The 14,317-nt window shown below is 34.9% G+C and overlaps 2 protein-coding genes across 2 annotated transcripts; one reads left to right on the forward strand and one right to left on the reverse strand.

The window, feature by feature from the left end:
• The first annotated feature begins 1,092 nt into the window (after positions 1-1,092).
• LOC129940940 (F-box/SPRY domain-containing protein 1) lies at positions 1,093-11,886 on the forward strand. The gene is made up of 4 exons (XM_056049468.1): positions 1,093-1,771; positions 1,851-2,124; positions 10,819-10,909; positions 10,967-11,886. The coding sequence occupies exons 1-4, from the start codon at positions 1,464-1,466 to the stop codon at positions 11,059-11,061; spliced, it is 768 nt and encodes a 255-aa protein (XP_055905443.1). The 5' UTR covers positions 1,093-1,463; the 3' UTR covers positions 11,062-11,886.
• LOC129940942 (COP9 signalosome complex subunit 9) lies at positions 11,812-12,336 on the reverse strand. Its single transcript, XM_056049469.1, has 2 exons — positions 12,131-12,336; positions 11,812-12,069 (listed from the first exon to the last, which is right to left on the reverse strand). Exons 1-2 carry the CDS (start codon positions 12,194-12,196, stop codon positions 11,947-11,949), a joined length of 189 nt encoding a protein of 62 aa, XP_055905444.1. The 5' UTR covers positions 12,197-12,336; the 3' UTR covers positions 11,812-11,946.
• Between the last annotated feature and the right edge of the window lie 1,981 nt (positions 12,337-14,317).

The raw sequence follows: 14,317 nt of genomic DNA on the forward strand, positions 1-14,317 counted from the left end.
CTATCCTTCATGCGAACTGTCGTGATGCGCTCGCTCACACTGTTAAAACTCAAGACTTTTTGCCTGAGTCTAGTTCCATCCAACAACAAATCCACACCCAAATAGGCGCTGTCTTTGTTCTCGGTAGTAGTTGCCGTAGTATACATCGCATTTCTTGGATGGCGGTAGTATCTGCCTTCCAGTAGTGTATTGCTTCTGCCAATGGTTCGGCTGAACGTGATCTGTTAATGGACCTAAGATTCCACCTACAGATCCGAAGTTTGTTGTCCTTTTTTCGTTTGCTTGGGTTGTTAACAGTAAATGCTTCCGCATCCGAGACTTGTCGGTGCTTTGCAACTATGATGTTTTTACGTGGTCAGGAAGTCACCCCGACGGCACAACCCCCAAACTGGAGGATCTGGCCCTGGTTGGGCTTATTATAACTCCAACGACGGGGAGCCGGATAAACTGCTCCTTATAAACCTGGGCTCCGAATATGTCGTAGAAGCCCTATAGGGTTTTCACTTAGTAGTTCAACCTTACTGGAACTGTAGAGAATTCGTCAGCTGCCGTCTGGATAAGGAGAGGTGCTTTAGTGGAAACACCTCTTCTCCCCCCTCTCTCGTCTGTTGCCCCAAAAAACTTTCCACTGGGGTTAGAACCCAATCTCCAGTTGAGGTACTAGGCACCCGATGTTCACCGCGGGGAGGTAAGAGTAGGAGTTGATAGACAGAGGTGGGTTTTAAGAAAAACCTGTGGACAATTGTGTACTCTCGAATGCACATATCTACCATTTGAACATAATATAGATAATTGTTGGTTTAATAAATTTAGAAAAATTTGTTTTATATTCCTAACATTCTTACGATTTGTAAATTCTTACTTTTTTTATGAAAAGGTTTGAATCAAGTGAAGCCTTAAAAAATATGGTAATTTTGAATTAAGTGACCTTGCAGCTCTCGTTGGTTTAATCCATTAATCTAGAGTGTACCTTAGATTGAATTTCTTGTAATACATTGCATCCTTGTGTTCACACCCGAAAGTTGTAATCTTTCGTTAAAAAATAATAATTTCGTTTTGCACAAACTTCAAACTTGACGTTTACCTTGCGACATTTGTATTTTGATTGCAAAATAGAAAGGAAAAGTTTTCTTTCTTTTTTGTCTATTAAACGCTTCTCTAGTTAATTTTTTAATAAACCTTAACAAAAAATGGAAATCCGAAGGCATATCTAGAAATTCATTAATCAATCAAATTCCAAAATCATCCTCTGATTCAGTGAAACAATTGAAAGTTAAAAGAAAATACATTTTTATTTGGAACGCTTTACTTTTGACAACGTACGCACAAAATTTATCTTTCGCAATTTTTCTTGGTCTTGGTCTGTGTGTTGAAAAAATAACTAATCAACTCGAATTGTGCAAAGAAAAGAATTTGGGTTTTGAATTGAATTAAATTTGTGTGGCAGAGTGTTTGCTGGAAATATGGGAGATTCGATCGCTGCCACAGTTAATGACCATGTTCTAGAAGCAATATTCTCGTATTTAAGCCTGGAAGACCTAAGGAATTGTTCACTTGTCTGCAAAAGATGGTATCGCTTCCTCAACGATGAAAACAATGATGTCTGGCGAATGCACTGCATAGGCAAACTAGCCGAGGAGGCACTCAAATCGGATGTCCTGTCTTCTGTGCCCACCTACAAATCAAAACTAAGAGCATTCTTTTATGCCTGGAATCCAAATGACTGTTCTAGGAATGTTTATATCAAACCAAATGGATTTACACTGCATCGGTATGATTGTTTTAATTTGGTTGTTCTTTGTTTGATTGAAGAACTTTAATCTACTTATGGTTAATTTGTTGCTTTTTAGTAACCCTGTTGCACAGAGTACAGACGCAGCGAGAAGTAAAATAGGATTTAGACAAGGACGCCACGCTTGGGAAGTTATATGGGAGGGTCCACTTGGAACAGTAGCGGTAATTGGAATCTCAACAAAGGAAGCAGCCCTACAATGCCACGGGTATGTGGCATTATTAGGGGCAGACGACCAAAGCTGGGGATGGAATCTTGTCGATAACCATTTACTCCATAATGGAGATGCACAGGGCAACTATCCCCTGTTAAATAATGCGCCAAAGTATCAGGTTAGTAAAGTTAATGTTAAACAAAAATGAAACACGTTTTATGAATAATTTGTATGCAATGCGATTTGCATAAGACGCATCGAAACACTAAAGCTGTAGTTTGGGTATAGAAATAGAAGAAAACAAAAGCATATAGAAGTGGTACCTACGTTTGTATATTTCTTTTTTAATTAATTTTAAATTGAAACATCAACTGCGCTTGCTACAATGTCAATTTTCTCTTAAAATCGAAATGGCACACGAAATGGAATGTTTTACTTTTCAATTACAGTATTTTTATGTTCAAACAAGTTGTGAGCCAAATTTTGAATCATCTAAAAAATAATCATCCGAATAAAACTTCATCTTGGCCTTGCGTTACTTTTTCAAAATACTAGCATTTTAAGTCCTTATTTTGCAGTTGCAGTTCGTTTTATCGCCAGTAAATATCTATAGGGTTATGGTTAGTCCCTATGGCTGTAATACAAGAGTTCAATCCCTATCTGTGCCACCTAACATTTTTCACAGATACTGCCTCTTGCGCGGAATTGACAAATCCTGCAAGAGTAATTCTTGGTTGAAAGTTGTAAGTCACTAGGCCCTGGTTTTTCATGGACTGTTGCGCCACCTTAATTTATTTTATTTATTTACAAGAGTAATTGCATGGAAAGAGCTTTCTCAAATAAGCCGTTCCGTTCGAATTTGGTATAAAAACTGTAGGTCCCCTCCTATCTCTGGTGAGATAGGACAGGAATGGTTGAAAGTTTTAAGTCACTAGGCTTAGGCTCTAGTTCTATGCAGACTGTTGTAAGACTTAATTTATTTATCTATTTTAAATATCCAATGGAAAGTAACTTCGGCTTTAAGCCGTGTAGAAAATTGTAACAATTAAACAGAAATGTAAGCATTTATTTCTTTGGTAAAACAGAAACCTCCAAAAAAAACTTGGAAGCTCATAAAAATTGAAAATTACAACATTTTGTTCAAATAAAATAAGGCGAACGAATGGGTTAACCTCGAAATGAAAATGCTGTAAATTTGTGTATACCTTTTTTTTATGTTCTTAACATTGTTTTAAAAGCCTCATGAGATCTCCTTTGTGTCAAAAGTTATAAACTAAATGTCTGCAATTTCGTGCTCCAAGTTGAGAGAGGTCACTTTCCTCTTGTGCGCGCTACCTGATCCGCAGTCTTACTCTACCGCGCTGTCCTGGGGGTGTGGATGCAAAGACTTTCCGGCCGGAGCATTGGTTTCCATGCGTTCTACGTGACCCAGTCATCTTAGTCGTTGGACTTTTACCCTTCTGGCTAAGTACAGCTCATCCATCCATCTTCTTCACCACTCCCCTTCGATGCATACGGGACCGTAGATCACACGAAGAACTTTTCTCTCGAAGCGACCAAAGGTACTTTCATCCACTTTTGTCATAGTCCATGCTTCTGCACTGTATAGTAGATAAGGGTCTTATATAGCAACACTTTGGTCTCTTGAGAGACGACTTTACCACTCAATTGCTTTCTTAGTCCAAAGAAACAGCGGTTAGCAAGAGTTATTCTGCGTTTGATCTCAGCGCTGTTGTTGTTTTCGGCGTTTACAGCGGAGTCTAGGTAGAAGAAGTGCTTGAATACCTCAAAGTTACGTCTGTCGATTGTGACGTTTTGACCAAGACGTCGGTGTTGTATGTCCTTTCTAGACGACAGCATGTACTTTGTTTTGCCCTCATTAACCGTTAAATCCATTTTTGCCGCCTCTGCCTCAATACTCACAAAAGCCCCATTGACATCACGCTAAGTTCTTCCGATTATGTCAATGTCATTACTCATCAGCATATGCTAGTAATTGGACAGACTTTTGAAAGTTAGTGCCTCTAGTGTTGACGTGTGAGCACGATGTTAAAAAAATCACATGACCTTGTCTAAAACCTTTTTTGACATCAAAGGGTTCTGTTAAGTTGTTTCCAACCCATATGGAGCAGAGTGAATTCTATATGGTCATCCTGCACAAACGGACGAGTTTGGTAGGGAAACTAAAACTAGACATGGCTCTATACAGCTTGTCCCCGTAAATGCTGTCGTATGTGGCATTTATATCAATGAAATGATGGTGGGTGTCGATTTGGTGTTCTTGGTATTTTTTCCAGGATCTGTCGTAATGTGAATATTTGTTATTGACGATGGTCTTTAGACTTTCACATTTTACGGCAGAGAAGATTTTGATAATCACGAAAAAGCAGTCCATACATTACGACACGAGATTTAATGAGACTTTTTACACAATATTTAGAATACCAAAAGAAAAATATAAACACATTTTCAGCTTAATACCACTTGTGGCGATCAAAAACCTTTATTTTCATAGGCTATTTGGTGAAAAAGATAACAGATTTTTCACTGCTAAAACAAAATACACCGAGTTTCTTATAAATCTTATTAAAAATTATATTTAACTACAATTTTCTAAGTTAGTAAATTCGGCCTCTGGTCTACACCATCTCTCTAGCATCCATCGTTTTTAAAACATAAAGGTTTCGTCCGTACGGTTAAAAGTCGTATTATTTTTGTGGGAATGCCATAGAAGAGTTGTAAAAGCAATATAAAATTTCACAATGGCCGTAGACCGATTTTGTAGTTCGATCAGCGGTCTACGTGACCCTCCAAACTTTCATAAAGACGCTGTTGTGTTCACGATACAAAATATTTGTTTCACGTAAAAAAATTCGTGACCTAGAATGGGTAATATCATCAAGGCCAATAATTTTATTTTTTGTTTTAATCTGCCGTTCAAGCTTGTGATTGATGTAATTGAATATGAAAGCATAATAGTCGGATGCATTCAAGTTATGATTTTCTAGGCATGACATTTTTAGTTGAAAGCTTAAGGCTAAAGTCTTGCATAGGAGTACAAGTTTCAGAATTATATTTCGTCAATTTGATTGTCAGTTTAAATTTTGTGGGAGATATGAAAACTGTGCCAGAATATGCACACATTTATTATTGATAAAAAAATACAGAACATTTTTTAATTAATCTTCTAAGGGACGTTAAAACACATAGAAAGATTATAAGTCTTCTCTTTTTCTGTCACACAAAGGAACAGGTAATAGTTGTATTGGTCACTAGGTAAGGTTAAGGTGTCATCGGTCATCGGAAAAGCCAACACACTTGAACCAACAGTTAAATAAGTTGATGCCAGTTATAGATCGTTTGAGACAATAACGGTCGGGATTTCTTTGATCATTAGAATCATTGTAGTAGAAGTTTCCTAAGTTTAGTTTTCGTCTTTGTGGAAGGGCAGGATATGAACATAGAAGGTGAGATACTGTCTCTTCTTTTTTTTCAACTATGCAGCTTCCAAGTTGAGAAACATGCCTATTCTTAAGTCTGTGTTCTGTAATGTGCAATCTACCAATAAAAATGAATTGATTTTTGCGTTTTTCAGGAATCATTGGCGAAATTAGTTTGGTTGACAAGTGGTGACAATAGTCTATCTGTGGTTCGCTTTTTGTATGGTATCATACTTTACTTTACAAGTTAACAAGTAACTAGGAGTGTACCGATCTTACATTTGTTGCCCAACAAAGCTTTCTATTTTTTTGCAATGTTTTTATGATTCCGGCACCTTTTCTTTCGTCTTCACAAGAGATGATGAACAGTTCCGGGCTGTGGGTTACTTGGTTTTGGTAATTTCTCGTAAAACTATTTTACTTATGATTTCTAAAATAGCAATGTCCTGCGTTTGCTGTTTCGCACGTAGCAACCGTCCTGCTGGAACCACATGTCATGTAGATTCATTTGGTTCAATTTGGGCTATAAGAAATTAGTTATGATCGTTATGCAGCACTCGCTGTTGACAGTGACCGTTTCACTAACGTCGTTTTCAAAAAAGTACGTAGTTAGTTGGTATCGTTATTGTCTTATATACGGCAATTTTGCTTGTTAACAGAACATTCATGCAAAAATGCGCCTCGTCAGTAAAGACGACTTTTCGACCAATATTAAGGTCCACTTCCAAACGATTCAAAGCCCAGTCAGTGAACAAAGTAAACAAATGGCGTTGTTTGTGGTCTACAACTTTAAGTTCCTGGGTCCCAACGGGAAAGTCTTGAAGTCTGCGAAAAATTAAGTTCATGTGCACTGCGAGGAAGATACTGCCTCGGGTTTGCCTGTACACTTTTTTGGCCGGGCCGATCTTGCGTTCCTTCAACGTACTGGTGTTGGCTGTTTGTTTACTGAACCGGTCGTCTCAAATTTGGCCACCAAACGTTAAAGAGTCTATAGTGAAAGGTGACCACGTCTACCGTCAAATTTGCGCAATGCGCGCAACGTTTGGCATGAACAACTGAATAATAAACAAAAGATTTTTCAGATGTCACCAAAACAAAATGACCACCACGGGGCGCTAAAATCTAACCGCGACACTTAAAAAACCATATAGAATTTAATACACTTTTGAATTGAAGAATTTCTCTAGAACAACCTAAAAAACTGCAGACATTTTTATTGAAAACAAATAATGTTAAATGTGTTAAAGCTGCATATCAAAAGGTATATGTTCAAAACATATCGAAAACTGCATTTATGTAACCTGTTAGAATTTTTTTAAATAAGATATACGAAAAAAAGGTTACATGAGAAATAACTTAAGCTTTTTGAGGTCTGGTAAAATTGTAAGCACCATTAAAAGATCGACAATCAAAAATAAAATACTTATTGCAGCACAGTAATCCTTTAAACTATGTAGAAATCACAATAGACTCGTTATTTGATCACCATATCGATTTACAAAATAATTATTTTTTAAAAGAACCTATTAATTTACAAAATTGGATTTAAAAAAAAAACATAAAACACATTATTTATAATTTAAAGATCTACAAAGTACGTATACGCCCCAGTGTACTCTTCTAATGTCTCTTCTAAACTATGGTATTTTTATGGGAACATTTGCGATTTAAGTTACCAAATAATTATAAATCGGCTGCCATTTTTGGAAAGGATACTTTTTTTCATTGTCTCTGAAGACACAAACTTTCCAAATCAATTTCTCTTCGCCCATGAACTTTTAATGGCTTACTATTAAGGTAACCGATTTAAACTAAATGTACGAATTTTGTATCATCTAGGAATGCTCATCAGTATACCCTCGAGCCCAACATCGGTCGTACTGTCAAGTACAGAGATTCGTTCTTTAGCCGTACTGCGCAAACGTAAAATCCCTTACACACATGCTCTGTTTTTCCCAGCCATTGCAATATTCACAAATTCAAAACCAATGTGCATCGACACCTCCTTTTAACTTCTCTCCTAGTGCTCACAATGTGTCTTTACATAATAAGGGTAGTTATATCCTCTTGAGTGTGAGCTTATTATAAAAAAAAAACTTAACCGTTCGAATTTTGATTTAATATATTTATATGAATATCGTGCCTTGTATGTTGGTTAAAGTAATTAAGGGCAACAACGGACATATGCAATTTCGAGTACAACTAGACGGTGTAAGTTAACAATTTTGTTCCCGATTTTCTCTGACGGAAAAAAAAAACTACGGAAATATTTGCTCTCCGATTCGGTTATCATCTACCGATCAGAAATTTCTTCGATAGCTTACCTCAATAGGGATGAATATCTTGACTTTTTGCATATCATAACTGTAGCATTTTCAGAATTGTCCTTTCTCGTATATCGATCAATAAAATAGGTTAGAGTGCTTCTGACATTAGGATCACATTAAATACTTAACTGAAAATTAACAGAAGTTGCGTATCAACTAGTTTTTTTTTCACTTGTTAACGGATGAGTACAAGTGATAATACTGGAACAAAACGCCAAAATATTTATTTATTCATCAAGCAGAGACACAGCTCTTAAAGAATACTTAAAACTATTTAACAATATACATACAAATATAACAAAATAAGTACATAAATACTAAATACTTACCACCGAGATTGAGACTTAAGCCTAGTACATACTTGTGAACCATCTCGTGAACCCATACAAATTTCAGTTTTTGGTTCACCAGTGAACTTGCTCGTGAAGCTGAGTGGAGAACAAAGTGGAGAGTTTTCGTTCACGGGCAATTCACGTGCAAAATGTACGGGAACTGTTGGTGAAGCTTTGACATTTGGTTTGTTCATGTTCACAACGTGTACTCACAAGTGTGTACCAGTGAGCAATGTCAAAAGTTCACTTTCTCCACTGGCGAACGTTCACTTCACGAGGAAGTATGTACTAGGCTTTAGTATCAACTTTTTTTAAAACAATCTCTACTCATATATAAATTGAAATCAATGACATTACATAAAGAGTTAGCTTGTCTTAAACAGCGAGTTAAGGGTTCATTGGTTCCATAGTTAACCCTATGAAAAGGAACATAAAATAAACGATTATTACGTAAGGTACGATTTGGAACGTGAAAACCCACTAACGAAAGTAAATCAGAGTAATTGATTTTATAATTAATTAAATCGGTTACAAACATGACATCAAAATATTTACGGCGTGTTTCCAAGGATTGAATGCCTAATAACAGACACCTCGTTTTATATGATGGCATGTCGACATTCCATCGTAAAAACCGGATTGCTGTTCTAGTGAAGCGTTTCTGTATTCTTTCAATTCTATTAGCATGATCAGCATACAAAGGATTCCATATAGGAGAGCAGTATTCTAATATTGATCGTACATAACAAAACATAACAAAAATATAGAGATCTTAAAGTAAAAGGATCTGAGAAGTTTTTAGCATTCCTTGAAATAAAACCGAGCATTGAACTGGCCTTAGAAATTATGTAGTCGATATGGTTGCGAAACGTGAGTTTTAAATCAAAGATCGCACCCAAATCTTTTTTTTCTGAAACCTTGGACAGAGCAAATCTATTTATTGGAGACATACCACGGTAAAACATCATAGACGTTCAAATGTAGATCGTTATTGGTACACCAAGCAACTAAATTATTTAGATCGTTTTGAAGTTTTATACAATCCGCTATAGATTTAACACGTAAGAATAGCTTAAGGTCGTCTGCGTACATTAAACAAAGACTATTACTAAAAACATTTGGAATATCATTTATAAATAAGAGAAAGAGAAGGGGTCCTAAATGACTCCCTTGGGGACCACCGGAAGTTACAACAATCGGGTTCGATGTGACGTTGTTAATACGAACGTATTGAACTCTACCAGTAAGATATGAATCGAACCAATTTAATTTGGGTTCGATGTGACGTTGTTAATACGAACGTATTGAACTCTACCAGTAAGATATGAATCGAACCAATTTAATAAGTTAGAGCGAAAGCCTAACTTATGAAGTTTAGTTGGGATAACAGATAACTTACAGATAGGACGATAATTAATGACTTCATTTTTGATCCAGATTTAAATATAGGGTATACGTAAGAACTTTTCCATTGTTTTAAGAAGAAACTTTCATGGAGAGAGCGATTATTTCGAGAGGGGTTGTCAAAGATAAAGCACATTTTTTATAATTATTGGTGCAATAGTTCATTGAGTATATCATTTTTCTCTACATTTAATTGACTAACATTGAAAGAATCAGAAGAACACATGAACAGAGGTCTTGTTTGCTGGAATGTTGGTTTAAAGACAGAACGAAAAAAGTCAGCAAAGAAATTACAGATACTAGACAGGTCACTAGAAGTTTTCATATATCGGACTGAATTTGGAATTCCAGTGGAACTTTTTTTGTTGTTAATAAATTTCCAAAACGATTTGCTATTTTTTTTTAATTTACTTTCCATACTTAATAAATAATTTTTATAGAGGAATTTATTAAGAAAATTAAATTTACGGTTAATTCGAAGGTAATTCATATATAAAGCATTATTATCCCTGGAATCACGGTAGAGTTTAAAAGCTTTGTTTTTCCGATTATTTAAATTAATTAGCTTTTTATTAAACCAGAAAGGTTTGGATTGAGATTTCTTATTAAATTCGTTAATATTGTCAAAGTTTCCTCAATATCAATATTATCAAAAATAGAAAACCAATTCACCATATATATGAAACTAGAAACATTATCAAAAGTACATTTATCATAGTTTAGTATATGGCTATAGATGGACTAACATTTTCGAGGGGCAGAAGTTGGTGGAATTAAATTGTATTTTGATGGATCAGTTAATGCAGGAGATTTTGAATTTAAGAGAGGCTTAACATTTTGGGGGTTATGTAAGAATTCGCGTAAAAAACATATTTCTCTTTTCAGTTCACTAACACACTGTGAAAGCTCCGTAGATCGGTTAAAAAAGTTGGAGAGGTTTATAAGAGAACAACTGTCACATTGCCTATTAAATTAGATTTCGATAAAATATTTGATTCTTCTGAAGAAATTCCTACACAGTCTTTATGAAAATATTGGCTACAAAACAATCGACACACAATCAATTCAGATCGCTTTAGTTTATCGTTTTCTACTCAAATTAATGATTTATTATTATAATCATAATAAATTATGGCTTACTTCGTATATGAACAAGGCAAACTTAAGCATGTGAGTAATATTTAAATACAAAGATATTTAGAATTGGGTTTGATATCATTCACGAACAAGCATTTATGTTATAAACTGTATCTACGCTTCAAAATCTATACCGTAATGCGAATATATACCTTCCTGCAACGGCTGTTAATTGAATTAGTTAATTTTAAGAAGATAACAAATATTTAATTTTGTTTTAAACTTTTTATAGGTGGGTGAACGAATACGAGTCATCCTGGACTGTGATGACAACACTCTTTCGTTTGAAAAGAATTACGAATTTTTAGGAGTAGCGTTTAGAGGTAAGTTGAAACTATTTTACACTTTTTAAAACACATCTAACACAATTCCTCTTTAAGGTTTGCCGGACAAAGCACTTTATCCTACTGTTTCAGCGGTATACGGTAATACGGAAGTTTCCATGGTGTATCTGGGTCCACCATTAGACGGTTAAATTAAAATAATAAAACAAGCTATATGTAATTGCAATAGGTCTATAGGCATGTTGTATCATGCAACAGTTTTTTGCTACTCTCGCGTATTTGCCCCGATCACATTACGACATAATTATTATTTTTTTTTAAATTAAGAACAAATTAAAAAAAAAATCTGCAAGGCAAATTCAAATAAAAAAAGAAAAAACATAACAACATAACACAACGGTTAACATACAAACATAATATATTTTATATACACAGTTGCAGAACAGAATAAGTAAAAAAAGGAAAAAGTAGAATAATTATTATTTAGTTTATTAGTTTTTATTTTTATTGAAAACAATGACAAACTAGCGCATTACGAACCGTGTACAATTTTAAGTTTTAAAGTATTAAAATAATTCAACGGAAGCTTTCAATAAATATAAAAGAAACTATTTAGGAACCTATATAATTTTGTTTTTCGTAGGATAATTATTTTTGTTTACAAAAACAAAAAACTATGCCCTCTTCTCTCTTATACATTTATATCAATTGTTATTTCTTTATTTTAATTTTTCCAGCACTGTTATTTTTTTTATTTGTTTAAATAATAATTGTACACCTGATTAATTTATAATTTATAAATAATGGTAGAACAGTTGTCGTTATTTTGTTTATGTTGTCTGTAATTCTGTATATTGGTGCTAGTCAATACATAAAATCACCCCCTCCAAATGATAAAAATAAAAGAAAAAACCAAAATATTATAAAATGAGAAAAAATCATGATTTTGTACAAAAAGTGTATTTTATTCAAATTAATTTTTAAACTACATACATCAAATAAAAATCACCACAAGATTTGCCTTTGTTTTTTCTTCTTGTTTTTCTTAAAAACCTTGCCTTTTTTAGGTCTTTTTTTTAGGGATTTAGAGTTAATTCATCGTCATCGTCGAATAGATCTTCAAAGTCATTGTAGAAATCAGCATGAACATGCTTCTCATTGGTAGCCAGATCCATGAGGATTCCCGAAGAACTCCCTGACTAGAATATAGGAAATATTTTATAAATGTTCATAAAGGTTTTAGTATACAACAAAAATTACTTCTTCGAGATCCATGAAACCAGCTCCCTCTGGAAACATTTCATCTGCTGCCAGGGTGGGTTTCATATCTTTAATTGTTGAATCCGTTTTGGATGATTTTAATGGATAATTTGGAGATTGAAAAATTTGTTTATTTCTACAACTTTAAGAAATCTTCCACCCTGCACCAAGTAGTTTGCGAATTTTCTATTGTTGACAATTTGACAGAACCAAACGTCAAAACTTTTGGCGTTGATGGTATTGTTCGTTAGGACAGGGATGTCAAATTTATGTATTTCTTATTTACGCACTTTTTCACGGGGCGTTGTTTGTCATTTTTAAAGGGTAGTACGCAGCTCGAGTTAAAATTCAGTTCACATTTTTTCTTGAAACTTTAGCTTAAATCTGAGCTAAATTTTGATAGGAAAACTTTGTGTAGAAAATGTAAATGAACTCACAGTTTTTTTCCAAACTTTAGCTATAACTTGAGTTAAATTTTGACAGAAAAACGCTGTGTAGAAAATGTAAATGAACTTGTGGTGAACTATCCGCCAAGTTACAAATTGAGTGATGTTGCTTCACAAACATCGGTTAGCGGTTAAGAATATAAAGCGGTGTTCAAATTAAACCACTCGATGTTCAAATGTCAAAACAGAAAAAAAAACAATGTATGTAAACTTAAACTCCTAGAAAATTCGAAAGAACTTAAACTTAAAATATCAAGAAGCAATTTTCAACTTTATAAATTTGAAAAATATAGGGGTATCCATTTTGCAGTTTCAAAAATATGGGGGTAGAGTTCGACATCTGTCAAATTAAGTTGTTGAAAGTCTGACATTTAAGAAAATTGATTGTTTAAATATCACACGAAACATACAAATTCTTAAAACCTATTACAAAAATTGATATTCTGCCACAGCCACATACCGTCTTTTAAGAAGAGATTGTTTACATAATCGTCCAACTACACAAGCAATTGGCAAAATTGTGAAGAAATTTAAAGAGACTGGATTGGTTACAGATGTTGTAAGGTTTGTGCGTTTCCGTCTAAGTGAAAGCGTTGCTGAAGACACGAATGTGTTGATTCCTCGTCGTTCTCAGAAATTAGGACTGTCTTACGGCAATTATGGCGTATTTCGCTCTTGTATCTAAACCAATGTCCAAGTCCTGCTTACAAAACAGCTGGAGGCAGCTGATCATTCACAACGTCAAAGATACGTCGAATGGGTGCTTGATTGACAGGCGGTGAACGGCAATTTTTCAAACAAAATTTTCTTCAGCAGTTTAGCACATTTCTCACTCGGTTGGTACGTTAATAAACAAAACCGTCATATTTATGGTTCTGAGAATCCTCAAAAAATTTAAGAAATGCCATAAAAAACGTAAATCAAGTGGAGCAACAGTCCGTTGAGAGCTAGAGCCTAGTGACTTACAACTCTGGAACGGAGGGGACCTACAGTTTTAAGTCGAATCCGAAAGACTAATTTGGGAAAGCACTTTTCATAAAAAGAATTACTGGAACGACTGTCACCGTCAATACGGGCAGTTATGGGTCCTATGATAGCCGACTGTTTGTGCCTTCTATCGAAAAATACTACTTGGAGAATATGTGGTTTCAATTAGATGGTGCAACATGCCACACAACTCGAGGGAATGTGGCTTTATTGCAAGAGACATTTCCTGGACGGGCACTTTCTCTTAGTCCGTCGTGGTGATATCAACTGGCCACCAAGATCGTGCGATTTGACACCGCTGGATTTTTTTTGTGGTGCTACGTGAAAGACCTTGGTTATGGAGATAAGCCTTTAACTCACATAAGCAACTCCGAAAGTAATCAACGAAATAAACCCCTTGACTAAATTTTTCTCTCTCTTGCACTATCGGAAAATTATTCAACGATTTGGTTGAATGTCCGCGCAGTTCCTATAATTTTTTGTGACATAATCTAAGGAATTGGTTTGAGGTGATCGTCTAGTTTGTGTCAAAACACAAACCTTAAAGTTGCTCAAATAGGCGACAGAATGTTTTCTGCATGTGCGCGTACTCTCATATAAGTCTATAGAGCTCAGTTAAGAAACAGTTTCGAAACTAAAAGTTGCATGTGTGCGCCTAGCCTTAGAAACCAACATTCTTCAAAGTCAAAGTGGTCGAAAATTACCTCAAAAGAATCGATGCTTGCAACAATTCACTCAGTGTTCATTTAAATGA

This window comes from Eupeodes corollae, chromosome 1 (genome assembly GCF_945859685.1).
Source record: "Eupeodes corollae chromosome 1, idEupCoro1.1, whole genome shotgun sequence".
NCBI classification, from domain to species: domain Eukaryota; kingdom Metazoa; phylum Arthropoda; class Insecta; order Diptera; family Syrphidae; genus Eupeodes; species Eupeodes corollae.

Excerpts from the sequence above, each read along its gene's own strand:
- LOC129940940 (XM_056049468.1), top strand. The coding sequence starts at position 1,464 with ATGGGAGATTCGATCGCTGCCACAGTTAATGACCATGTTCTAGAAGCA. Across the intron at positions 2,125-10,818 it reads ATAATGCGCCAAAGTATCAG|GTGGGTGAACGAATACGAGT; the intron begins GTTAGTAAAGTT and ends AACTTTTTATAG. Across the intron at positions 10,910-10,966 it reads TTTAGGAGTAGCGTTTAGAG|GTTTGCCGGACAAAGCACTT; the intron begins GTAAGTTGAAAC and ends TTCCTCTTTAAG.
- LOC129940942 (XM_056049469.1), bottom strand. The coding sequence starts at position 12,196 with ATGAAACCCACCCTGGCAGCAGATGAAATGTTTCCAGAGGGAGCTGGT. Across the intron at positions 12,070-12,130 it reads GTTTCATGGATCTCGAAGAA|TCAGGGAGTTCTTCGGGAAT; the intron begins GTAATTTTTGTT and ends CCTATATTCTAG.